A 27,837-nucleotide genomic window follows, 5' to 3' on the forward strand; every position below is an offset into this window, starting at 1 on the left:
GAATTTTATGGTGTCAACTACTTTCTGTGCGTGAATGTAGTCTGTGTCACGATGTTGCTTTAGTTTTATTTTGATGGTCTGGAAGATTTGCTTCCGGTAGAATCCCCGGAAACTCCACTTGGCTTGACGCTGGTTTGAGGCCTTCTGTGTTTTCAACGAAAGAACCGAGAAGAAAAATGGCGTCGATTGGCGACCCGGAGCGGGACACCGGCTATTCACTTTAAGCATTGCGGCCAAAATTGGGTCCGTGCGCTGGTGGGAACTTCGCGGCAACTTTTGCATGACCCATTCGTGTTTCCTTTCCTAGTTTTTCTTTGTCGTGCGTGGCCTCTCGCGGCTCCGCGATTGAAGCGGAACAGAAGAGGCGCTCTCCTACAATGAGGGGTAGAAGAGGAAGGCCGCCTAAACTAGCAACGGGGATGCGGGAAGGCTCACCCGGGCCAACCCGCGGCTCTCGGAGTGGAAGGGGCAGAGGGATGCGAGGACGAGGACGGGGCAGAGGACGGGGTCGTGGACGCGGCTTAACCGACACCGCTTGTGTCATCGGTTCCGCTGAGGTGGACACAGAAATATCAGGCCGAGAGAACTTTAATTTGTCCCGGGGCCGCAAGAAAGTTGGAGCCGCCACCTCTGAGGTGAGCGCGGCATCGCGGGGCAGAGGAAGCAGAGGGAGAGGCAGGGGGTCGAGAGGCGGCCGCGGCAGTAGAGGCGGAGTGAGGCGGCCTCCGACCAAGGTGGTGTACGACGACAACAGCGACGAGGAGGACGACAATTTAAGCTACCGCTCGGAGGAAGATGAACTCTTAAACGACAACCCTTCGTCGGATCTTGAAGAAGAAGAAGAGGCCTTTGGAAACGACTCGGACTATCTGGAGGAACTACCAGATGATGATGATGCCAGCTACTGCACGGAGAGTAGTACAAGGAGCCAAGGCTCGCACGGGAGCACCCCAGGTACGCGTCCTTCTGCAAATGCACGGCATGGGGACTTGGCTCTCTTGGAGTGCATTTTATTTTGAGCTCTAAATACAAAGCAAGGCGCATTGTCCAAAATGGAGCTTGCACGGAGAAACGGGCCTTTGTTTACCGTGTGCTCTGCTGTCTGCCACTTTGCAAAGAAATGCCCCACGCTACAGTCGACTCGCGTGGTTTAGGTACTTTAGTCTCTGATCCTGCACATTCGTCGTGTCTTAGAGAAATTACGTTTTTACCCCGCCGTAAAACTGTTTTTTTTATAGTAATTTTGCAGCGTGTTCTACGTACAAATTACATTTCATTCATTAGGTTTCTACACTCGCCCTCAGGTAATCATAGCTGTAATACAACTTGATCAAACATATTTGCATCTTCAATTGTTATGAATTATCAAACTTTTTTTTCATATTTCGCTGTATTATATGCCTCAATTATAGGTCAGTTAAGGATTCGTTGCGGCAATCATACATAGGATTTCAAAATGATAATCTCATAAGGCACGCACTTCAGCTACGTGTCCTGCAGCTCGCTCCCGAATTAGTTTGACAGTTCTTTGTTTTGAAGAGAGGCGCCTTTTTTTCCCCCCGACTTGTTGCAGACGCCAGCCCATTCATTATTACGTCGTTACGGTAGCAACCACTCGAGTAGTGATCAAGTAGGCAAACTTCAATTTATGGAAGTTTTGTTCAGGTAAGCATTTCGTCCATGCAATGATTTGGGACAATTCAAGATGATGTAAAGTTCAACTTTTGAACTTCTTCTGTAGTTTCATAAGGTCTGTCAATTGAGATAGGCTAAAGAGAATAAGCAATGTCGAAAATTGAGGGATGGATTTAAATTCTTTCAATGATTTGTCCATATAGTTTGTCGTACTTAGGTACTCCATGGCCCAGGTTAACGCATCCGCCGTTTTAACATAGGAGGCTCGAATCTGCGCACGGCTTTTCTGTGTGGAGACAAATATTCCGTATCCAAGTTTTGGAAGTGTTCAAACTAAAATGACGACATCCCAAGAGGAAACAAATATACCCTTTGTTTTCTGAGCACATTCTCTCTGTTTTTCACCCACATGGCTCTAAAATGGAGCCACTTAGTGCTACACTGGCCATATGTCACACGGTGCCTATTTCCTACACTGAGCCAAAGTTGCAAACATTCAATAGCAATCATAAATAACCAAGCTCAAGGGCTTACATTACGTTTGTAAGGTATACTAACCAGCATTGATCCCACTGATTATTAGTGCTATGGTAATTTGTGTTTCCTGACCTTAGTTCCTCTGATAAGGAGTTCTCAAAACAGATGTGCTCTAATTTGATTGTTGAATTTTGACCTTTTCAGTAAGAAATGTTCTTCTCATTGCCGGCTTTCCAGGTCGACGAAGGAGTCGAGTGGCGCAACCGCAGTCTCCCATCTTCGAGGCACAAGACATTCCCCCCTTGGAGCTTCCCAAGTCCTCCGAGGACCTCTTGGTTCCTACCTCACAGCTCCTCAACGTATCCGCCGTGTACGAGGTTCTCCGCAACTTTGGCACTGTGCTACGGCTCTCCCCTTTCCGTTTTGAGGATTTTTGCGCGGCGGTTGCCAGCCAGGAGCAATGCACGCTCCTGGCAGAGACCCACATTGCCCTGCTTAAGGCTATACTCAGAGAGGAGGACACATCCAACACCACCTTCGGACCGGCCGACGTGAAGGATTCTGTCAATTCCACACTTTATTTTGTGGACGGTATGACCTGGCCGGAGGTTTTACGGGCATACTGTGAGAGTGACCCGGAATATCGACACATTCTCCCTTTCCAGGAAGGAGAGGATTATCCGTTTGAACCCTTGGAGAGCAAAATCAAAGTTCTTCAATTTCTAGTGGACCAGTTCCTGGCGACCAACATCGCCAGGGAAGAGCTCATGTCAGAAGGTGTGGTAGCCTACGACGACCACTGCCGAGTGTGCCACCGCCTGGGCGACCTGCTGTGCTGCGAAACTTGTGCGGCCGTTTACCATCTGGAGTGTGTGAAGCCGCCTCTGCAGGAAGTGCCGGAGGACGAGTGGCAATGCGAGGTTTGCGTAGCGCACAAGGTGCCCGGTGTGGCTGACTGCATACCCGAAATACAGAAAACCAGACCCTTCCTTCGCCAGCTGCCGGTCGGATATGACCGGCACAGTCGCAAATACTGGTTCTTGAACCGCCGCGTCGTCGTGTAAGTCCGTATATTTACCTCGAATGTCGAAATGTCTTTCTTCGCAGGATTGCACACAACAAATCAATTTCAATCTGTCTGGAGAAATGTGGAATTGCCAATGTGTCAATCTGCCATAGCAACAACTACTTTTGAGGGAGGGTGACTTAGTCAATGTCAATTTTCTGGGCCTGAAGTATCGTTGACTGGTATCGGCAATCTCCACATTACCTGATACCTTAAAATTAGACCCATATTAACCCAATACCTGGTAATGATACCGGTCCATCCCTAACAGGCTGCACAGTGGGTTAGTGGTTAGCACATCTCTATTACAGTTCTGAGGTTTGATTTTTTTTTTATTAGCATTCATGCTGATGTAAATAAGTGTAGCAACCATTGTAGTTTGTACATGTGTTGATTCAATGTGCATTAGTTGAAAAAAAAAAAGCACATACATTGATTAATTGACCAGAGACTTTTTTGTCTTCAGATAAGAGGTCACATTGTTATTTTGATCAATTTCAATTTGTGTATTTGTAACAGTGGCCGAGTTTAAATTTAAATATAGTCCTCTATCTTTTTCTTAAAATGCATCACTGCAACATAAAAACAATAGAACGCTATAAGCATGCATTTCTAGTTTCTAATTGTGCTCTTTTGGTAAGGAGGCTAGCAAAGATGTTTGTTTGACCTAAAATGCATTACGACTGCAGCCTACAAACTGTATCAATAGTTTGATAATCAATACCGTTCTGGCTGGTTCTGATTTCAAGTGAGATCCTGCGCTCACCCATCCTTCTAGCCAGCAGGATAGCACCTTGTCATTAAACTGACTCAGATGGTGGTGTGTGTTGGCACCACAGCAGCCAAGGGCCTACTTCATAAATCATTCGCTGATTGGGGACGGATCACCTGAGTAATACAAGATTTAAATGGCCCGGCGGCTTAACGTTTTACCGTAGTTTCTTTCTCTTTCCTCGTGCTCATCTTTTTGCTCAGAGCTGCACAGCAAAGTGGCTTCCAGCAGGTGCCTGGCTTCAACCTCGGGGGCTGTGTGCACATGCAGATAACGTACACAGAAAAATTTTGGTCAATTTGGGCACTGGCGTAATATGTGAGTTGAGATTACCACTGTGACATAAGGCATTATGGATCGTGTTAAGAAAAAAGTTGCTGAAATGGGTATTGTGTAATCTTCATCTCGTCTTTATTCAGTAAAGGTGAAGGCCAACAAGAATACCCATGTCAAGGCTGATATATTTTAGCCGAGGCTACAGTATTATGCCCCTTCTAATTACAAATTCATGCAGGAAGTATCCCTTCATTGTATGGTTGTCTGTATTTCTTGTTCAAGGAATTGGAATACAAACATCAAGCGGGTTTGGGGTATTTCAAACATCTTATGGTTTGATATGTTAAGAAGTAAAAACACAACTTTGCGTGTTAACCAGCAGCCTTCTTGATAGAGTGGTTTAGCCATTACAGTATTGTATCAAAAAGTGTACTGCACCACAAGTTTAATCAGAATTTAGAACACTTTGAAAGAGAAAGTTGGTGCTGACTGCTGTTTGCAGTTCGCACCCATTACCCTCAGGCGGATTCATTAATAATCATTACATACAGCAACCACACACAGCTTCATTTTTTTTCTCCATGTTTCTCCCAATTGAACACGGCCACACCTCTTTCTAATGTGTCATATCTCCCCATGTCATTCCAAAAATAATCCCCTGTGTGTCCTCCTTTTATCCCCTTTAGAGAGGAAGATGGCGAGCAGGAAAATAAATCAATCTGGTATTACAGCACCAAGGTAAAGACAGCTATTTCTCCTCGCAAATGTCTTCTCTTCAATTATTCAATCATATTAAAGTATGTTTACTGCCTTGCGTGCTTGAAAAATCTCAAGTGTCTTTCTCCCTCTCTGTTTGCGCCAGGTCCAGCTAGGTGAGCTCATCGAGCGCTTGGATAAGGATCATTGGGAAGCCGACCTCTATGCTGCCCTCGAAGAAATTCGTGACGAGGTTCACACACACATGGACATCACGGAGGAACTAACCAACAAAGCTCGAGGCAACAACAGGTCTTTCCTCAATGTTGCCAATGGTAATGAGCTCCCATCTTTTTATTTCTTTAGCAGATTTATGATTTAGAATTTGAAACAACTCCAATGTATATACATTAGTGGATTTGAAGAAACAAATTGTTTAAAAAACAAAACAAAAAAAACTCAATTTACTGACTTGATGCTTTGCTAATCAGCCAATATCATGCAATGCGTTAATTTTCCCACTGCTTTTCTTTCAGAGGAGATCCTGGAGCGTTTGCGAGCCAAGAAGGAGGAAGAGCTAGAAGAGGTGAAAAGGCAGGCGGCCGAGGAAGCCCTTAAAGCTCGTCTGGAGCAGGAGAAGGACGATGTTGATGTGGAGAAAGATGATAACGAAGACGGCAAGATGATTGATCCTGAAGGACAACAGCTTGTCAGCGTCAGTGATGAGACCATCCAAGAGGAGGACAAGGAGACCAATGAAGAGGCAGTGGAAGAGAAAAACAATGTCAAAAATGAAGGTAATTATTCCACAAGGGATTATGTCTCAGAGTTCTATGAAAAACATTTCCAAATATTAAATTAAAAGTAACATTAAACAAATTTCATCAATTTCAACTACTTTCACTTCATCAATTAATTGACAGATTCATCAATTACTAAAATAATCATTGGTTGCAGCACTGATTAGCTGTTCCTACTCGAGCCAATAGACTGTAGTCTGAATGCAGGAGAGCTCTGCCTGCTAATCCAGGTCTCAATTCCCCATTTGCCCTGCGGGACATGAATAAGTAGACACAGACTGTTGTGGTTTCCTCTGTGGATTCTACTTTTTCCTTTTTCGCTGCAACATTCACAAATGCATCCTTTAAAGGATTTAAGATTGTGTAACACTAGAATTAGACTGAAAAGGTTCTGTCCCGTGCGGTGCGGGAGTACAAAAATATATAAATGTGTTATTTTCAGGAATGAAGAAATCAACATGTTAAAATCTCAGCTGTTTTAATAATAAATACTGTGTTCATGTGGATTATGGTATGGAATCATATTCCAAAAATGCTACATTCCTTTTAGGATTATGTAATAACCGACACCTCTGTTTTAGTCTGTAAATATGGACTACTTGCATGAGCTCTAAATGGCCAACAGAGGGAGCCACAACCTTAACTCAGAGTGTATTGTGGCCACAACTCCACTTGTCCTTTTACTGTGCAGTCATGGCAGTCAAGGCCGGCTTGTTTATTTTGCTTCAATCAAAACGAGCGTTATCAAAACAACTACTTCACTCCATGTGTGTGTGTTTTTTTCTTTTACAGCAGAACACCCATCATCAGACTGTGTTGCTGTTAGTGGCGATGGTGTCCCAAGTTTGAGCCATCCCAACCAGGTGATTGAAGACAACAGTAATAGCAGCATGGTCCCACCCAGAGGCCCTGAACCTCCGGATCTGGCTGATAAGTCCTCCCAGTCATCCCTGTCAAGCTTCGACGACACAGGTCAGACACAATAACATTTTAGTGCTCTTCTAATAGGCTCTCTGGAGAATTTCATTGTATGTTAAAGTTTTTACAAACTCGGGGGGGGGGGGGGGGGCTCTCGATGTGAATTGCTTGCCCTTTGTGTCTTTAATACTGAAACTCATGTTGTGTTTGTAGGAGATGGTAAAGATTCCACCAACGACGAGTGTCTTGGTAGTAAGAAATCATCTGCAACTCGTATGGTGACCCGCCTGAGGAACCCAGAGAGCAAGTTGAGCCAGATGAAGAGCCAACAGGTTGCTGCTGCCCTTCATGAAGCCAACAGGGGCTTCAAGGAGGGAAAAGAGGTGAGACATGTATGATACTGAATCGAATGTTTTTAGAATGAATTATTCTATTGATTAATTAAAAAATCTGATACAAATTTATTTTGCATTAAATTATGTTTTTTTTCTACTGATAATTAATACTTGCGCAAAACCAAAGAAACAACAACCAATCATGACTTGGTTTGGTAATCTGACATTAGCAAATAGAGCCCTCAGGCACTGTGATGTCATTTTCAAACGACTGCAGAAGCAACGATGTGATTTTGAGCATGTTTCTTTAAATATGTCAAACTTTTTATCCACCTGAAAATACATCTTGCTCCCTCTATAGATTCTAGTTGTGAATGCACAAGGTGATGTCACCCGTGTCAGTACACGCAGCAAGGACGTGGTGATGAAGGGGACGCTTTGCCAATACTTCAAACTCGGTCAGGAGGGCAAATATCGAGTCTATCATAACCAGTACAGCACAAACACCCTCGCCCTCAATAAGCACCAGCACAGAGAGGCAAGTAGTACACGGCTGTACTCGCAGAACACAACTTAGACGTTGCCATAGCTTCTCTTATGGTTTCAATACACCTTCACTAGGATCACGACAAAAGGCGGCATCTCTCGCACAAGTTCTGCATGACTCCAGCTGGGGAATTCAAGTGGAATGGGTCCATTCACGGTTCCAAGCTTATCACCATCTCTACAATAAGGCTCACCATCATTCAGCTGGAGAACAATGTTCCGTCTCCATTCATGCACCATAACTGGGCCTCACACAGGTATGGATCCGAGCAAAACATCATGTGGCTATCGTGTAGCAACCTACACCATACTGCATATTGCCTAAGTATGTACAGAGTTTCTCTTGAAGCTGATGCCATCTTACATTTATTGAGAAACACACTCAAAAAGATCAATTATGTAAAAAAAAAAAATAATGTAATGTTTTCTTTTGTAGGACCAACTGGATCAAAGCGGTACAAATGTGCAGTAAGGCCAGAGAGTTTGCCCTGGCTCTCGCCATCATGGAGTGTGCCATCAAGCCTGTGGCAACCATGCCAGTCTGGAAGGACTCACTTGGTCACACCAGGTACTCATATCAGACTATCACCATTTTGTTATGCATGCATGTCTTGCACAGAATAGTTCTCTGACAAAAGTGTATTGTTATCGGCACAGCTGATTGGGCGAAGACCTTAAGGGGGAATCTAATGAATGGACTTTTGTGCGGACTGATATCATTTCATATGAAGTGCAGCACTTTACACTTTCAATCACAATCAAAACACCAAAGATTTCCTGCAGTTACAAGCATTGATAGTCAGTGCATGGACAAAGGAAGTGTGTAGTCAGTCGGACATTCATTTCAGCAGGCAGCGGTCGGTGATCCTGACCAGATCACATCAAAAGGCCCACCCTAGCCGCAGAAAAATAATATTTAGACTGCAGGTCCGCTACTAGTACCACCCACTTATGCCTCTCACTGACCACAGCTTGAACACAACACCCCTTTTAAAGAAGCCAACATTTCAGAGTTAGAATCGGAAAATGTGTGTTTGAACAATCCAGCACCAAATTGAGATAGGTAATGCCACAACTACTGAAAGGTGTTTCTAATATTTTGCCCAGTTACTCAAAATATTTAGAAGAATACTTCTTTTTTTTTTCCTTCAAATAGTTGCCACTTAAAAAATACTTCTCTCTACGGTAATCATTTTAGTATATAGACTCACATGTTCACAGTCATTAACAGTAAATAGCCTTTTATGTGCTTGTCATGACATTGTTTAGGTGTACCCGTTGAAGTCTCCTGTGTGTATATTTTTCATCTCAGTAAATTGTCTGAAGGTTTCTATTTATCACTGGATTGGGAAGGCTTCAAACACATGCATGTTATAATATTGAAGACTTTATTTATCTATTTTTAGGTTAAACCGCATGACTTCCATGGAGCGTGAGGAAAAAGAGAAAATAAAGAAAAGGGAGAGGAAGCTGGAGGAAGAGGAGACAATGCAACAGGCTACTTGGGTCAAATACACTTTTCCAATTAAACACCAGGTAGGCAACATTTATTGGAACCTGTTTTACAATTTTGTTTTATTTGTTGTTTTGGAACTAATATTTCGTCTTGGACTTGATTTGCATGCTAAATATAATTACTTCAGTTGTTCAACTGTGAACCCTTTTTTTTTTTTTTTTTTAAATGGTGGCATATGTACATTCTTGTGTCCTTTGTGACCGTCACTGATAGTTGAGCTCTCATAGGAGCTGTGCCCTCAGCAGTTGGTGGTCAGCAGCCAAACATCCCTTTTCCCGCTCTCCCGCTGTCTTTGTATACTCATTCCACAAATTTTTTACTTTCTCCCATATAACCTCACCGTTGACTCGTCTGTGACACTTTGTCCTCCTCTTCATTCCCGCTCTTTCTGTCTTCCTTGAAGGTGTGGAAACAGAAAGGCGAGGAGTATCGTGTTACTGGCTACGGTGGCTGGAGTTGGATAAGCAAGACCTATGTCAAGAGGTTTCTCCCAAAACTTCCTGGCAACACCAATGCGAACTACCGGAAAGAACTTGAAGGTCTGGGGGGGGGAAGTCACGCATGCATCCATATTGTATTAAGATATGAGATAATCAATTTGATTGAGAACAGTTTTATTTTGCTTCAATGTATGGTCTTTTTTCTCTTCCAAAGATGCTAAACTTGGCTTAAAATGCACTCTTTTGGACTTGAGTCGACGACCCAGTGTCCATCCACCTGAAGCTCAGGGAGTCTTCAGTTTGAGCAGTGATCCAACAGCTACAGAGTCATCTCCACCTTTGAAACCTGCCCAGGATATTCAGGCGCTAGATGAAGTCATGGAGTCTAATGAGAAGATGGAAGAGGAAAAAAAAGAAGCTGTGTGTGAAACAGAAACATCTGAAAAAATGTCCGTCGACAACTCGGAATCCAAGATGGAGTTGGAGTTTACTAAACTGAAAGCAGATGATAACACAAGTAAGGACATAACAATTCAAGTATTGTAAAAAATGTATTTTTGCCATCTATATTTCAATACCATTGCTTTTTCTAACTAATGGTGTGACAGAACGTGTTAGAAGTGGTCTAAGATAGTCCCTTCTTTTTTCCTCTAGTGTCCAGTATCAAGGAAGAGCCTGTGAAGGAGGAGCCTGCAGATGACCCTTTTCGTCCTTTTAACTACGACGTGGTGGATGTCAGTAAGGGCTTCCTCACCCGCATCGCATACAAGAAGAAGGTCAAGTCTTCCAAACTTGACAGCCTGCTAGAGCGACGAGTGAAGCAGCACGCAATTGAAGAGAAATTGAAGCAACATGTGTCTGCATCAAAACCCAAGACCACCCCACCTCTTTCACCCTCCTCCTCAACACCACCACCACTGGGCACTCCTGTACGACCACGTTCGCCGCTTAAGCCCCAGGCTCTGGCTCAGGCACAGCTCAAAGAGTGCAAAACTGCGAAAGAGGAGAAAAAACCTTGTGTATTTCAAACTTGTGCATCTGCAAATGTTGGAAAAGGTGACGGTCAGGCTGTCGTCTCTAAAACAACAGAAGATGTAAGTGGTCGCCTTTCTCCTGTTCCTAATTCAACACCCAAAGACAGTTGCTGTTCAGATGCAGAAAGAGATTCGTCTTCACCACCAAACCAAGCCATTATGTTGTCCCAGGAATTGAAGGTTGAGTCCATTGAAAGGACTATGGGGCTAAAAGATTGCTCTTCAGAGCAACAAACAGACAGTGCTTGTTTAGACACAACCAATGGCGGGGTTATCGAAAATATAGGGTCTGAGGAACCTAACGCGGACTCGAGTAGTAAAAAGGACTCGGTAAGGACGCTTATCAAAGTTGCCGAGAAAATAAATAGTGAGAATACGTCACAGCAAATTCCAGAGACGATAAGCTCAGTGGAGCTAGCCACTGAGACAAATGGTATGGGGCCTGAGGAAAACCAGCAAAATATCAAAGATGCTGAAGACCCCACTTCTCCTGTTTCAATTGATCCTCTCCCTCATATAAATGGTAAGGATGGTTTAGGGAGTGATGTCGGGTTGAGTAACTCCCTGGTAAGTCCAAATAATGGCGAGCTGACTAACAATACCAAGGTGATCAGCATTGGTCAAGTAGAAGACAAAGGTATTTCACAGAAAATTAACACCGAACAAAAACTTTTGGTAAATGGAGATTTGACTCCCACGAACAAAAGCATACATGCCGTAGAAAAGGAGCCGACCCCCGCGGAAACATTTGAGCGCAACGTAACGACAGCGCATCAGGATTACAATCCTCCTCTGAAGATATCAAAGCTGGAAAACAGCACGGATCCGTTCGAGACTTGTTCTCCGAGCTCTTTGCAGCACAACTTAAAATATACCCCTGTAGTCAAGATCATCAGAATGGCACCCTCACCTATACCTTCGGCAGAAGAGTCGAGTTTAAGTGATGAGTTTGCCGAGAACAGTGAGCGAGAGACGGCGACGCCGTTGAAGACTGCGGTAACAACCGCCGCAGTGGTTTCCAGAGAGGCAGCCGTGACAACAGAAAGTGCCGTTTCCACCCTGACTTCCATGACCAAAACGACCGTGACCAAAATCTCTCCCTCCAGTCCGTCAGAAGACAGCCAGAGTGACATCATGGCACAGCAAAAGGACAAAACCCTTTCGGGCAGTAAATCAACAGCCGACGCCAGTGGCGTAACTTCAGACATATTCCAGGAAGACTCGACCAGAGGCCGAGTACGCCTCCGCAAATTCTCCCGCACCAAGAAAGTGCGCTCGGACACGGCGCTTCCTTCTTATCGCAAGTTTGTCACCAAGAGCAACCGCAAGAGCATTTTTGTGTTGCCGCATGACAACTTGAAGGTCCTGGCAAGGCGGGGGGGATTCCGCGAGGTGGCCGTCTTTAACTACAACGCCAAGCCGGCTCAGGATATTTGGCCGTATCCTTCCCCCAGACCCACATTTGGCATCACTTGGAGGTAAGTCATTTCTCTCTTTCTCTCTCTCACACACACTGGGAACGTTTCATTTTACCCTTTGACATAGAGGACAAAAAAAATGGTACCACTCTTATTCGCAGGAAAAAGTGTACTTTGTAAAATAAAAAACAAATCAAGTCAAATCAAATCTTTATTTTCCAATATTTTGAGTAATAGTTTTTAAAGCATTCATATCTAGTATTTCAGTTTCATGAAAGAAAAAAACAAGAGTGGAGTTTGCTGTTAACTTTCTATCAAAATGTAGTTCTAAACTTTTTTAAGGCTTTTGTTTCAATTCTTTTCTGAGTCACTTGTGCAAGTTTTGACCGATGCATTTGCACTAACATTTTGCTGTCTAATTGGAGAGTGATTCTCACTAAAGTGCAAACTTTGCACAGTGTTTGTCTGTTCTCAATGAGTCATGTTCAACTTTGCAGGTATCGCTTGCAAACGGTGGACACTTTGGCTGGTGTGAGTCTGATGCTCAGACTGCTCTGGGCCTGTTTGAGATGGGACGACATGGCCGTCAAGCCGTCCGCGGCCGTCGGTACTACACGAACAGGTAGACTCGCTGACCCCAACCCCACCCATAAAGGATTCTTTCTCAGAGCACTCAAACATTATCATGTGTTTCTATGATATTACTCTTATTTTGAGTTTTTCATCTAGATTTTTACCATTGCTGGAAAGCCACAAATAAGGTTTGTTTGTGTGTATGCGTCAAGTTTTGATATATCCTGCGTTCCTACGTTGAGACATTAGACAGAATGAAATACAAAAATCCATCTCCTGTGGCTGACACAGGTGTTATGTTGGAGAACATTTGCTCCATTTTTCGGGCTCTCCTCCTCATCGTCATACCAACGCAGCCCTATCCCCACTCATTACCACAGAGACGTCAGACACAGAAATCACCACCACAGAGATCATCAAACGGCGCGACGTGGGACCCTACGGCATACGCTCGGAGTACTGCATCCGCAAAATTATCTGCCCCCTTGGAGCACCCGAGACCCCAAAAGGTTAATACAGTATGCGCTTTTATCATAATTTGAGATCGAGAAAGAAAAAAAAAGGTTTATTCACAGAATGAATCATCAGTGAATTATAACTTGTGCGGTTTCCACCATTCTAGAAACCCACACGCCACAGAGGAAAGGGCTGCGCTCCAGTGCCTTGCGTCCCAAGAAACCCGAGCCTCCCAAGCAGACGGGCCCCGTGGTGATCGAGACTTGGGTTGCCGAGGAGGAGCTCGACCTCTGGGAGATCAGAGCTTTCTCGGAGAGGTCAGAATCAAAAGGAGTGCTTTGATTGAGTGGTGGAATAAATGCTGTCAAATGAACAAATCATCACAAATGTTGATCCTCTCTTTTACCTAGGGTTGAAAAAGAGAAAGCTCAGGCAGCTGAACAAGCCAAGGTGAGAGGGATAATATCAATGTTATTGTATCCCACTGAGCAGACCCAAGAGATTTATTGCATTCATTCATTCTCTTGAGCTAACCTCATTATAAGCACCGGGTTTTTTTTTTTCTCTCTTTAGGAGTTTTACATTGATTTTAATCAGCTCAACGCCCTGTTCTTGTCATATATGACCTTATATCATTTGTTGTGCTTTCAGAAACGACAGGAGCAGAAACCAGGCTCGGTCACGGTCACTCCAACAGGAACTCCAGCAACACCTGCCGTGACGCCGAAGGTCATGGTAGCTTCACTGTCAGGCCAGGGAACTCCCAGCGCCAAGGTGGTGCTGTCCTCAAAGATGGGCACGCCTGTCAAATACCAGCAGACTAAGAACTTCCAGCAGTCATTTGCCTCGTGGATTAAACAGAGTCAAAACTCACCAGGTACTGCAATTAAATCATTCAAAACTTTGAATTCAGTTGAAAGTGACAGAAAAGTGTGCTTGTTAAACTGAGAAAGCTTGACGTTATCATTATCATGGACGTTAATAATGTGGCTCATTGTAGCTTTAACTACTTGTGAGTATAGTCATGACAATGTCATGGATTTTCTTTTTTTTTTTTGTCTGCTTGCACAGAGACCACAGTGACCACAACTGGTGGGCACACGTTTCAGATTACAGGAACCACGGTGGGTGGGAAAGTAGTGACCACCAAGCTGCCTCTTCCAGCCAACAGCAAGCTTATCACAGTCAACATGGCAACGTCACAAGGAGGTACATCCGCTTTTATTACGTTACACCCAAGAGGCAGATAAGGGGGGCAAAACAGATTTTTATATTATTATTATTATTTTTTTTATGCACAATCCAAAGATTTCTAAGAATACACCTTTCCACACCAACGCCATTGCAGTCTCCCCACCACCGTACTTTGCTATGGGTCATCTTCTTGTCTGGTTGGGTATTGGCAAAGTAGTGATATAATGGAACTTGGCTATTTTCGTTTGATTATTTAGGGGCGGTACACCCGTTAAGTCTGGGTCTTTGAATCTAAATTAGAATTTGGCTCAACTTTTGGTAATATCAGGCTGTTGTGTTGTCGGATGGTTATTTGCCGCTTGGAAGGAGCAGCAACTAATTGTTGCAATATCCAATTCTCATATTTGTTGCAAATGACACATTTCCACACGCTCAAAGCAAGACCAGTTGTAGAGGTTCAAAGTGGATGTATTTTAACAACTATATTAGACACCAGTGTAGATAAAACACTTCGGTCTTCATGCAAAAAAAAAAAAAAAAAAAGTAAGTAATTTTCTTACCTTTTTAGAGAAACTTTAATTTCAGGTGGCGTGTGACCATTTAATGGACATGTCTATTTATCCAGCATGACTGCGGAGCGCCCTGTTTGTTTTGGAATGGCTTAAGGAAGTTAGGCAGAAAAACAAGTTTACCCTGAGGTCTAGTTCCCAGACAGGTAACTCTCTATTGCGGGATTTCAGTTTTCTTGTTCCCCCCCCCTTCATCTTTTCGAATAAAAGTCTACCGCTTTACTCTTCTAAGCCCCGACTCATCAAGCGCCTTAAACAACCAGTCCATAGAAATCTGTGTTTGATGTCTGTGATCAGAGGAGAGACTTGCCGTGTCCTGCAACCAGATTTAAGGTCCCTGTTTGAAGAGGGAAACTCTTGATGTAAAGGTTTACCTGACTGGTTGTGGTTAAACGCGCACACACACACACAGCAGGATCTGAGGGAAAGCGAGAGTGTTACTCATATGATTTCTGTTTGAGCCATCAGCGTCTCACGTGTGCTGGCACGACAAATATGAAACGCTGCCTCTGTCGGGCGAAGGTTGTGAATAATTTATGAAGGAGCTCAAGATATGTTGGGGGAAACCCAAGTAAGCTTTCAGCAAGACTTTGAAGATTTTGTTGACCTACTCCACCAATATTTACCGTTGCTGCGATCAAACGTTGGCCATCCTGCAAAGAGAGAAGCCCACAAATAATGCATTGAGCCATGTCAATGCACAACTTGTCACTTGTAGCATGCAGCCGCTGCTTCATAGTATTGTATTGTAAAGGGGATATTTAGACTGTGAACATTTCCTAGTCATGTGCTAAGTAGCAGAACATGGGGGTGCACCCTTATCCCAAGTGGTGCCGTGGAGGACTGAAGAGTTCCTGATTTAATTCCTTTCATAAGCATAGTGGCATTTGATGGGGTCATGTGACGAATAAGACAATTAGTGCTAAGTGCCGTTGTGTTACCAATGTTTTCCTTCCACTTTATTTGTTCTTTACATTTCGCGTTTCTGTGATTTCCTGCTCTCTGATCTTTTGTGTCTATGCCTCCAAAATCAGGTGCCGTGCAACAGAAGGTGTTGGGTATCATCCCTTCCGGTACTACGGGTGGTGCTCAGACATTTATCAAATTGCCTCGCACTACCCCTGTGAACATCAGGCCCAATATTCCTGGCACCCAACAACCGGTACACTATGCTTCACTTTCACAATTAATAGTGTCGCTATTAATGTGCATTATAACGTGCAACAATGGGTTATGCTTATTGGTATTTTTTTTCCTCTCGATTTTTGTGAAACTTGTCTGTGTCATTTTTTTGCTTGTCAGTGAATATTTATTTTCTTCCTGTTAAGCAGATCCGGCCTGGAATGACAACAATTCGGACACCAATCCAGCAAGGCGGACCTATGGGAAAAACAATACTCAGAACACCGCTTGTGGTCCAGCAAGGTCATTTGCTGTTTGAAGCTTGTCTATGTGTTTTAAAATATCTGTATCTTAACATTGTTGTTTTTTTTTTTTTTTTTTTTGCAATGCAGAAACTAAACATGCCACCTGTTTGTTTTTAGGTCAGGCTGGCCAACAAGTGGTAAGTCAGATCTTACAAGGGCAGACAGTGTCAACTCCAGTTTCTGGAGCCAGCCCTGTTGCCACGGTTACTGGCCAGAGCCCAGCCACCCCTGCTACTACTGGAACAACATCTGGCCAGGTTAAACTCACCATCGCACAGATAGCTCAACTAACACAGGTTAGTGAGCGTTGCTCATTGCATGATACTAAAGTTATCAGAATCTTCAAACTGACTGTTACTTAGAGTTAGGATGTGCTATGTCAAAGATTACATCTTGCCAGCTGTATGGTGGTTGTAAAAGCTTGCAAGCTGATGATAATCATCAGGACATTGTGATTGTGATTAAAATATGATTTAGTCTTAACACTGTGCCTCTGCTCTGCCTCCTTACAGAAGCAGCAGGCTGGCTCGGGTGTTGGTGGCTCGCACCAGGGTCTCACAGTTATGATTCAAGGTCAAGGTCAGACTAACGGCCAGCTTCAGGTCATACCTCACGGAGTCACGGTCATTCCGGGTCCCGGCCAACAGCTCATGCAGGCGACTCTGCCCAACGGTCAAATGCAGCGCTTCTTATTCACACCCCCATCTGCAGTGGCTACACCTGCGCCGAGCACGGGTATGACCGGAAACACTTTTGCATGGTCATTTTGGTTTCTCACATTTTCTTCGATCCACTCTTCGAAAATCTTCACAGGAACCACACCGTCTTGCCAGTCTAACTCTGACTCCACAAAAACGCCAGCCCAGCCTGCTCAACAGGCAGCTGCCCCAGTGCAGCCAGGGGCGACTCCTCTGGCTCCCACTAGCACCCCGTCTGCGTCCACCCCACAAGGCCAGTTACCCCCACAGACGCAGGCCCACATGCCCATTCAATCTCCCACCTCGCTGCAGGTGACGACACAGGGAGGAACTGCCCAGCTGCAATTGCAGCAAACCCCGCAAATCATCATGTCTGGACTGCAGCAGCAGGTGCAGGTACGATTACAAACAGAGTTGTTATTATAAACTTCCATTCCCATTCAAGAACCTCAAGATTTTCACAGTGTTCAATAGAGACCGATGGACGGTGACATTGTTATGCTTAATTAATCCCGATGGGAAATTCAACTTTTTCTTTCATGGTTGTGTTTGGTCAGACCCATCCCTTCTCACTATTTTGGTACATTTGTGTTTCTTTTCTGTGGATACTCTAGGTATTGGCCCAGCTGCAAGGTCAGCAAAGTGGCACATCTTTACCACAGCACTTTAAACTGCAGCTTCCTGTTCAGATACAGCAGGCTGGCCACACCTCTACTCAAGGAGGACAGGTAGTGCAATCCGCCTGCTAAATCAAACATTTTTGCATGTTGAATATGGGGAAAATATTTTGCATGAGAAAAATGTGGGGAAAAAATCCTTGCAGTTTTTTCCTGTTGTAGTGGCACAATCATTAAAATCCTTGTTACTTATGTTGTATTGAATTCAGCCTGTTGAGTTTCATATCTCGCAATTTTGCCCCCCTGCAGATTGGGAACGTCGTGACCATCCAGGCCGCTTCCGTACAGGAGCAGCTTCAGAGGATCCAGCAGCTCCGAGAGCAGCAACAACAAAAGAAGAAACAAGCGGCAGAAGCCAAGAAAGAGCAAGCCCTCAACTCTGTCAGCCAGAAGGACATCATTCAGAAACAGGTGTGGGCTCAGGAAGGCATCACAACCGGGGCCGGAAGAAATTTAACTCATAAATCAAGGTGCCACCTAATAGCTATGTTCTTCCAAATTGATGCCACAGGTTGTCTTTCTTTCTTAGGTTGTGATGAAGCAGAACGCTCTCATCGAATATCTGAAACAGAAGAAGACTCTGACACCTGAGGAGAGAGAAGAGAATCAGAGGTTAGCTGTGTGTTTGTGTGTGTGTGCATGCGTGAGGACGCGTATAAGTATCTCTTCCTCTCTTGATCAGATCAACAGAGTGTTGAGAGGTGCTGCAGAACATGGGAAAATTTTAGGTGTGGAACCACAAACAGCTTCGTGGCCTCCATTTAACCTACTAAGTGTTGACACAACAATCAGTTCAATAATGAGTTTCAGTTGGAGACCTATCATGGCCCCTCCAGATCAAAATATTTCATGTGGATGAGATTGCTAACTCATCTTTCTTACTTCAAATCTATTAGCAGGTAGGACTTAAAAATGCCAAGTAATGTTAAGATATCGTCCACACCTTTCTAAGTTGACGTTGCGGATAGATGATGCCCTGACCGTTCGCTGACTCTGACACGCACGTGTTTGTGTCAACACTGTGCCCATTCACACAGACCCGAAACACCAAAGCCAGACTAGCGTGACTTTGACCCGGCAGCTCCGTTGGCAGTCTGTCTCTACTTATTTTTCATCCATTTTGCCGTGCCTCCTCCTTTTGCTTCTCCTGCAAAACATATTTTTAATCACTTCGTCACTTGAAGGTCACACGCACACTGTATTTCAAATTCTCAAGCTGGCCTGTTTTTTTTTTTTTGCTCATTTTCGTAAATCTTCAATACATTTTACACTAAATGAGATGTTTTAATCAACAATGTCAGAAGCTCCGATAATAATGTTTTATTGGGGATCAGACACAATTTTCACTTGTTTTCCTTCACTGCACTTATTACAATTTTAGAGACAAATGATACTATTTATAGTAAATGAGGAGAGGCGGGGGGCAGGACATATTTTCTCAACAGAAAATAATTGAGACGCACTGAACTAGCCCCAAGCTTGTCATTAACCAAAAGATGTTTCCTTTTCCCCATTATACACAAAACTGATTTGTTCAATAATGTGGAACAACATGTTGAAGTAGTTTGCTGTAATGAGGCTTGTAGCTGGGAAACCTTCTCTGAAATTGCTATCAGTGATGTGAGGAGATGTATTTATCTTGAAACATATGGATATGTTGGTGTCCTGCTTGCCTACACGGATGGGCCTTGCTCATGTCACCTTTGCAGCGTGCACATCGTCTGCAATTCCTGGCCTGTCTTTGACCCTGTCAGCCACGGCTGCGTTTTGTGTGCCGTTCACACAAATGCTCAGCCAACAAGGCGCTGTGTTGCTCACTTGAACCAACAATTTTCTCCCCTAGCCGTGAATGTTGGCGGACACAAGTGAACATACAAATGACGCAGCCGTAAGTGATCCACATTTACTGTAAAATCGATCAATTTTTTAATGCAATAGTTTGAGAGCTTATCTTTTTTTCTTCATAAAAGAAAGGCAACACAAATCAATGAACCTTGAAAACTTGAATTATCCTTGGGCAGGACACATCCTTCCATTCCTGTCTCCTATGTTTGCATAAGCAGTGAAGCCGTCTGTTTCTCGGTATGTCCGTCAACTCCACTCCCCTACTAGTCAAATGCAAATAAACACAGGAGAGCTGACAACTGACTTGACATCAATATGATGATCGGCACCGTTTTAAAGCATTCAAGCTTTTTTTTTGGGGGGGGGGGGTTGTTTAAAGCAAGAGCTTGTCCATCTCAAGGGAAGTATTCTGTATTATTTGTACTATTATTATTTCTTTTAAAGAAATGGTTACCACAACCGTGTGAATTGAATCATTTTAGTTCAGAGACAAAACTTAAAATGTTGTCAAACCTCTCCTATGTGTAGTTTTCATCGAGAGCGGTGAGCCTAATGACTGAATGAATTAATCAAATTTAAATAAATGATAGCACTTTGTGGTTACAGCCAACAGAGGTGCTGTTGATATAGTTTCAAATTTTGTGGTTCAAAGAAGAAGAGCATATGCTATTTCATCAGTTATTTCATTCTGAGTAACAGTCATGCTAGTCCACGCAATGGGCCTATCCTCTTCTGTCTGCTGTTTTTTATGTAGGTATACTCCATCAAGGAATTTTTGAAGCTATCTTTTTTTAATCTGTTGTGTGTTTCTGTACAGAATGATTGTATGCAATCAGGTCATGAAGTCGCTCCTGGATCGCATCGACAAAGATGAAAGGCAAGAAGCCAAAAGGAAGAAGAAGGAAGAGATGGTGGCGTCCAAGAAGAGGTTGGCAAATGCCAACAAGCTCGCATCGCTTCTTTACCGCCACAAAGAGATGCTGAAGAATGATATCTTGAAGAAACGAGCACTTCTTGATCAAGAGCTCCATCTAGAAGCCCAGGTATACGGCGGTCCTGGGAAGTGTCCGTTTGATCAAAGACTTCCTGCATAATAGATTATATTTTATCATATTTTTGCTCCTCAGGAGGAGCTAAAGAAGGACCTGTGGAGGATGCGGAAGGAGAAGGAGAAAGCGGCGGCACAGAAAGCTGCCCAGGCTGCCGCCGCCTCTCACGGCCAACAACACGCTCAAGTCCGTGCGCACAACATAACCACTCAACCACACCACGCCACCGCCGTCACCTCGACACACAAAAGAAAACGTGACGAGGACAGGGAGAGTGCCACATCGGCTAAGTCCAAGAAGAAGAAGATGATCTCCACCACCAGCAGCATCAAGGACACCAAGAAGGACATCAAACTCTACTGTATCTGCAAGACGCCCTATGATGAAACCAAGTATGAGAGCCTTGCTTATTGTGTGCAGAAGTCACAGATTTGCATTACTGTATTACAAAAAAAAGCACCTTGAAGTCTGATGTAAAAGAAAATGGCTAAGTATTCATACAGTGATAATCAACTTCATCCTGTGAAGGTTCTACATCGGCTGCGACCTGTGTACCAACTGGTATCACGGCGACTGTGTCGGAATAACGGAGACAGTTGCCAAGGATATGGACGACTACATCTGTTTGGAGTGTAAGCAGGGCCGGAAGAGCACCAAAGAGGAGCTCTACTGCATCTGTCAGACACCGTACGATGAATCCCAGTGAGTACTGTCCCCGCTTCATCAAAGCGTGAGATTCTAGGAATATACTTTTTCAAAGATTGTTATGTCTTTTGTGTTGAAAAAAATACATGAGAATGACTTGCTGTTTTCTTCCCCCCCCCTCTCAGGTTCTACATCGGTTGCGACCGGTGTCAGAACTGGTACCACGGTCGCTGTGTAGGCATCCTGCAGAGCGAAGCCAACCACATAGACGAATACGTGTGCCCGCAGTGCCAGTCGACAGAGGACGCCATGACGGTCCTCACGCCGCTCACTGATAAAGACTATGAGGGACTGCGGAGAGTCCTGCGCTCCTTAACGGTCAGTGGGACGGACGCGAGCTGAAATAGCCACACTTCATTGCCGTATCACTAAAATGCTAACAAGCTCGACGGGTTTACATGGAGGTTATTGCTTGTGCCTGGAAAATGTGTCTCTCTTCACTTGCAGACTTAAAGTGGTGGTGTAAATTACAGTTTTGTTTTATTCATGAACTCAACATATTGTCCCTTTATCCTTATGGTACTGAGCAGCCGAAATCAAAAGAAATTCTGGGTGGTTAAGTCATGTACAGTACATTATTACACAATTAAAAAAAAAAAAAAAAAAGATTAAACCTCCCTTTTAAGTCTTTGTTTTCACATATTGTTACAGCAGTGGAATGAAAGAGCCACATGCCGCTGTGTAGCCGCACAGTGCCAAATCTTTTGGCCGAACTTAGTACAGGGATCAGCTTTTGGAGTAAAAGTTAACTAGCGTCACGTTAATATTATACAGAGGTTGGTTATTCTCCATGGAGTATAACTCTGTTAGTAGAAGTTGCATTGTCATTAAAGGCCCAAACACCCACCCTTGTTGCCCCTCCTGGGTGGAACAGCAACCAAACAAAAGCCTTCTGTGTCCAACTTATAGCTCGCCACGACTTGGAGGGCCGCCTTCTCGCAGACCCCCCCCCCCCCCCTTGCATCTTTCCTCCTCTCATCCTGTCTCATGTCTTCTCAAGGGGCACATCAATGTTGACCTCTATGCTCTGGATGTCACTTTCACAGACATATTTAACATTTCTTGAATGTCTTTCCCCTTAACTCTGGGCCTTCTCGCCTCTGCAGGCACACAAAATGGCGTGGCCATTCCTAGAGCCGGTGGACACAAGCGACGCCCCTGACTACTATAAAGTTATCAAGGAACCAATGGGTAAGTCCGTGTCCATGCGTCTTGTGCAAACGTGAGTCAGGATCTTTACCGTTGGGAAATTGTAATCCCTATTTGTTCATCTACCAACTTTCAAGATTTTCCCTAAAACTTGAAATGTTTGTTTATTCACCAAAATACATATGTGACCATCTCTATAAATGTTGACTTTTTTCGAAGCATTCCAGCCAGAGACTTCTAGAACCACCCTGAACAAAAAAAAACAAAAATTGTCAAATAACATGGTGAAGCCGGAGAATGTTTTTTGCTTTTGCCACCCAGAAGAAAGTGTGATGTCATGGAGAATTGTCTTTTATTTATGGCCTGGAACCGTTGTTCACGAAAAAGAAATATTTACTGTAATTCCGACTTTACTGCTGTGTTAGTGGTTAGATTAACGATGTACCAACTTGCGTATAAATTTGGATTGCGTTGCTGCTGTAGGACCGCGATTAACTGAAGGAGCCCTTGTTGTATTTGTCTTTAGCATCCCACATTGAGGTGGCTTTACTAAAATCCAACGACTCTTTACTCAAGGTCGAAATTGTCAGCCTGATACGGCTGTCCGCTTGTTTTCATTCACTAGCTGCTTTATAGCTTTTTGGAAATGACACACAGTCTGACCAGCTCAAACATTCAGACCTCTAGTTGCCCGGAGGCCTACAGAGAGAGGAAGCCCTCCATCTCAGATCAAACCAGCCATGTAAATGTAGACTTGCGTCAACGGGGTCTTTTTGAACGTTTACACAAACAAACCGTTAATGAGCCGAACTGGTTCTGCCAGGCTCCCGGTGGAAAAGAGACTGCCCTCCCACACACACTTTGCTCCTGTAAGTCCAGCCACCACAAGAAAAAGACCCTGTTGGTTTTGGGGAGGGGGGGGGAGAACATTTGGCCGGTGGGGCTGAAGTTTAGGAGGTTTTTTCGTGAAATCTAATGATGGGGAAGAAGGAGGTCCTTTGATATTTGCTGTAAGTCGCACAGGCCTGAATTCCTGGATGGGTGGGTAAGAGGTTGAGGAGGTGACCGTGTCTGAAGTGCTTGAGGCACAGCCCCGCTGCTGTTTCACCCACCGGCATGTTATATATGAAGCCAATTAGCACGCTTCCTTTTTATAAACTATCCCCATCATGAACTCTTTTTCAGCATCCAGAAATCACATTGCAAATACCCTGAGGTCATGTCTTTTCAATGCTGCTTTCTCAGATCTTTCCACCATGGAGGAGAGGTTACAGAAGCGCAAGTACGTCAGGCTAACGGAGTTTGTGGCAGACATGACCAAAATCTTTGACAACTGCCGCTACTACAACCCCAGCGACTCGCCCTTCTACCAGTGTGCCGAGGTTTTGGAGAGCTTCTTCGTCCAGAAGCTCAAAGGCTTCAAAGCTAGCAGGTAAGAAGGCGACAAGCGACTCTTGCCAGACAAAAGAAATCAAAATGTCACCCATCTGTGACTTGGCCTTGTTATCTTCGTGCCTCAGTAAAGGTTGGAAAACACTGCTTTGAAACAGCAATGTTCTTCAGCCGCATGTATTTACTCCTTCCATTGTCTCTGTGTCTCTCTGTCTCTTTTGCAGATTGTGATGTCAAACTCCTGGGTGCCAGGGTCACTCTTAAAAAAAAAAAAAAATACACAAAATTTGCAGTTGCTGTTTTTTTTTTTTCACTGGTGTAAAACAGCAACAAAAAGACAAAACCTTCATATAACCCGATCCTACATTTAAGGAATGGCAGCCATGTTGGTAACGCAAAGCAAGAGCAGTTGTATTTAATAAGAAAACAGATGAGGGCGATTTTTAAGTTGGATACAAATAATATCTACGATCTTAAAATGTCTCTCTTCATAAATTCAAAGTTATTTATATGTTTAATTTGTTCAGGCCCCAACACACTGCCACAAGACATTTGACCTCATTTCTTAGCCAACAGATCATTTTGGCTCTGTTCTTCTATAAAATAATTCTAGATAGCTTCCAAAAACGTGTGTAGTTTTGTCCTTCCAAAGGCGAATGTAGTTGCTTCCCACACTGTTTCACCAACATGGCTGCTCGGTCTGCATCAAAATGTCTGACCCACTGGCATCCAATACATCTTTTTGTATTTTCCCTAGTAAATATTTTTGTCATATTGTAAATCTTTTAATAATAAAAAAAACAAAATGGAACCACCAACTGTTTTTCCTTCTCTTTGCCGTCTCTGTAGGTCTCATAACAACAAACTACAATCAGCTGCCTCTTAGTGCCCTCTTAAAAAAAAAAAAAACTTAACAAAAATAAAAGTAGGATACGGATGACCGTTTGATTGATTAAACCTTCCAAGCTCCAAGTTGTGCTGCGTCTCATGACCCAAGGTCACTTCCAGATGAAAAGGGAAAGGAAGTCGAGCCATCTGAGGTGACAGCTGGACTCGGTGACTGAGATTTCCCCCCTCAGACCAGTGTGGGCAAGCGGAAACATCCAGATGCCAAAGAAGTGAACCAGCAGTTCCGTTTAGGTTCTCTTTGCTTGCAGAAATGGTCATTCTATCAGGTATTGTGTTCTGATTCGAATCTCAAAGGGGATAGTTCAAAATGTGCAGCACTTTGTTCATTATTCCAGACTATTGTCAAATGTGATATTCTTACTAACTAGCAACCAGTCAGGAGTCAGGAGTACCTTTCGTCCTAAGTCGACTGGGATAGTCTTCAGAGAAAAAATGAATGTTATCCAAAGCGACACACTTCACCTGAAGATGAAATGTCGTTTGGAAATTATTGTATTTTTACAAAAAGAAAAAAAGTTCAAATGTGCATTCATAAAACTGATTAAAAATGCTCACTGTCCAATGAAAAACATGAACAGGTACCTCAACAGTTTAGAATATCAGGCCATTTGAAAATGTGAAATTTGTTCACGACTGAGATATTTCAAGATTAGTTTTCATAATTTTGATGGTTATTGCTTTTGAAAACTAAAAATTGGAATCATTAGATTACCTACATATACAAAATGACTTAATAAATTAGGTGGGAGGTGCTATTTGAGTTGACTTTTTTTTGCATTGGAGGATTGATGGACGTGAACTAATTCTCATTGGTTGAGACACTGATTTCTCCAAATTGTGTGTAAAGGCAAAATAATTTTGCACCAATCTAAATAATGATGCATAAAATAGACAGTTCTCATCACCTACAAAGTACTGTGTATCGAATACAGTGAACACTTTTAGTTGTGACATTCTATCGAAGTAACATTTTTGATCATATCCTCCTATTGAGGGATTGCCACCTAAACTATTTTTGTTCAACAAATGAAAAAACGTTTGCTAGCGAGCAAAGAATTTAGATTTTTCGCCAGTTTACTATATATTAGTTTTTGTACAAAATCCTTCTAAATTCTCATTCAAGAAAGCTCAACTTGTAGCATTTCGCTAAAGTAGCATCCTTTTTGAAGGCGCGTTACCATTCTGCCATTCACTGTCCTGCCGTGTGGCAAAATCCCCGTTTAGTACAGGCTTCATAATCCACGTGGCCCAGAGTACATTGTTTAGTTTCCTAATTTTGGAATGCCCCTGAGCATCATCTTAATGGGCATATGGGAGTTAATCGTTCACATTTTTGTCTCCCAGTGTTCATGTCCATCAGATAATCCCATCCGTGAATGTGTCTTGACGAAATTCCCTGGAGTCGTCACATGCTCCGACATTCCCGTCAATATTTTCTCTGCAGGATTAGCATCATTGCACTTAACTGTTTTAGGAAAACAAACTTCCTCACTTGAGTAATTTTGGGAGGGGGGGGTGGCGCTTCCAAGTCAATTTGTTGTTGCTAACCCACAGGTCATGCCTTTCCACCCACCGCCCCCATCACTTCCCAAAAACTTGACAGGAAGTCGGGGGGGGGGGGGAACTATACTAACCTTGGGAGACGGTTCCCCACATACATGTACTGTAAATGCATCCCAGGAAAGTTGTGTCCATTCTTTCTATCATCCGCTTCCTGTTACATACTTTCCCTGAGGTCAGCTCGCATGTGTCTCTCAACTCTCGCTCAAAGCACTCCCAATAATTGGATGGTTGACATTTCCTCTCATCAGCTCAATTACGCTGCGGTCTGTGGCTGCATTTGAGGGAAGAAAACAACGAGCTGGGACTCCGGAGTCTTTCTAACGTAGGGGTTTGTTACACAAAATAGTCTAGCTGCATTTCTAAGGTATTTTAAGATTGTCTTACCTGAACTGGGTGAGCAGTCGTATGACAAAGGAAAAAAAAAAAATTAAAAATTCAATCTTCCACTCTTTACTGCTGTCCAATTCTGTAGAGTGTAAACATTTGGACTTACTAGAGAACAAACTTTACATTTTTCACACTTTGAACCAGCAACTATAAGCCCACTTGTATATTTGAAAAATATTTCCTCTTTAATTGAAGTCAACTCGACTGTTTATTTGTGGAGTTGCCCTTCATATTGAAAGTGGTAGAATGAAAGTGGTAATTCTTGTAAAGAATTATTTTTTGTAAGGAAACAACCGATCCGGCACAATACTTATCTTGTATTGACATTGCATTTCATTATTTATTCAAAGCGACAAATGATTCTGATTTTTTTTTTTTTTTAAATAATGTTTAAAGAAATGTAACTGTAGAGGGAAAATGCACTCTATGTTTTTAACTACTAAAACGATTTTTTTCTTTTTTTACTTAACACAATTACAATGTAGATAATAAAGAACTGTTTCTGACACCTGCTTTATATGGTGTTTTATTGAATCATCTAAGAAAACTAGGTCGCTTGACTCTTCAAAATGTGTATACAGGTTTTAGGCCATGTTACTATGAAATGCCTCTTTTTTTCTACAGCAAAATGACACCAACATAACTTTGTAATTCAAACACAGTTGGATTTAACGCAACACAATATAAAATACGTTGTCCGCCATGTTTTACTGTAGTGAAGGTGTTCTCTCAGCTCTCATTTCATTTTCTGTAAACAGACATTTTACCATTCAGCTCCTTGTTAGAGAACAGCAAAGAGTGCCGATACTCCTTAAATGTTGACCAGTTGGAGATGTGCATTCAAAGATTCAGGGAAAAAAACCAATTATGATCACTTCATGATTATCCTGAAATTTCACATGAAAGCTGTAACTTTTTGGAAGTAGTATTGCCATCTTCTGTAAACAGAGTGGGCCCAGGACATAACCTTGGGGCACACCACTACATGTGAAAATCCACTAGATGACTTATTTTGGTGTGCAAACGGGGTTAATATTTTTTTTTACTCCAACCCCTTGCCTTAAACAAGATGCTCCTTTCTCACGTGAAAACATGAACCTAGACTGCACGGCTAGGCGTTATCAATCATTAGCATTGATCTGCTCACACCAACACTCCTTTCATTTTCACAGCACTCTGCTCCTCCGTCCATCAGTCAAAGTGCCAAATAAAGGCTGGAGTGTATGCTGAGACATGACCACCAGCATCTCAGCATGGTTTCAGCCCCCTAGCAAACACATACTTCCTCCATGTGGCTTTGGTGCAATTGCACCTC

The 27,837-nt window shown here is 43.2% G+C and overlaps 1 protein-coding gene across 2 annotated transcripts; it reads left to right on the plus strand.

The window, feature by feature from the left end:
• The first annotated feature begins 3 nt into the window (after positions 1 to 3).
• LOC147056881 (nucleosome-remodeling factor subunit BPTF-like) lies at positions 4 to 27,017 on the plus strand. Of its 2 annotated transcripts, none has more exons than XM_085911780.1 (35): positions 4 to 954; positions 2,350 to 3,172; positions 4,913 to 4,964; positions 5,089 to 5,257; positions 5,459 to 5,719; positions 6,515 to 6,694; positions 6,854 to 7,023; positions 7,337 to 7,513; positions 7,597 to 7,778; positions 7,958 to 8,089; positions 8,928 to 9,057; positions 9,441 to 9,576; positions 9,692 to 9,994; positions 10,132 to 11,989; positions 12,427 to 12,551; positions 12,883 to 13,011; positions 13,125 to 13,275; positions 13,369 to 13,408; positions 13,610 to 13,835; positions 14,030 to 14,167; positions 15,756 to 15,883; positions 16,053 to 16,146; positions 16,266 to 16,444; positions 16,661 to 16,883; positions 16,962 to 17,242; positions 17,461 to 17,574; positions 17,773 to 17,934; positions 18,053 to 18,135; positions 20,186 to 20,411; positions 20,496 to 20,809; positions 20,946 to 21,119; positions 21,248 to 21,440; positions 22,229 to 22,313; positions 23,517 to 23,703; positions 24,513 to 27,017. In XM_085911780.1, exons 1-35 carry the CDS (start codon positions 378 to 380, stop codon positions 24,547 to 24,549), a joined length of 8,439 nt encoding a protein of 2,812 aa, XP_085767906.1. In that variant the 5' UTR covers positions 4 to 377; the 3' UTR covers positions 24,550 to 27,017. The 2 variants fall into 2 exon arrangements, with proteins under 2 accessions (XP_085767906.1, XP_085767907.1); XM_085911781.1 differs by lacking the exon at positions 24,513 to 27,017 and adding an exon at positions 23,888 to 24,474.
• The last annotated feature ends 820 nt before the right edge of the window (positions 27,018 to 27,837 follow it).

The sequence above is a fragment of the Syngnathus leptorhynchus genome, chromosome 5, assembly GCF_054491065.1.
Source record: "Syngnathus leptorhynchus isolate UIUO chromosome 5, UIUO_Slep, whole genome shotgun sequence".
Taxonomy (NCBI): domain Eukaryota; kingdom Metazoa; phylum Chordata; class Actinopteri; order Syngnathiformes; family Syngnathidae; genus Syngnathus; species Syngnathus leptorhynchus.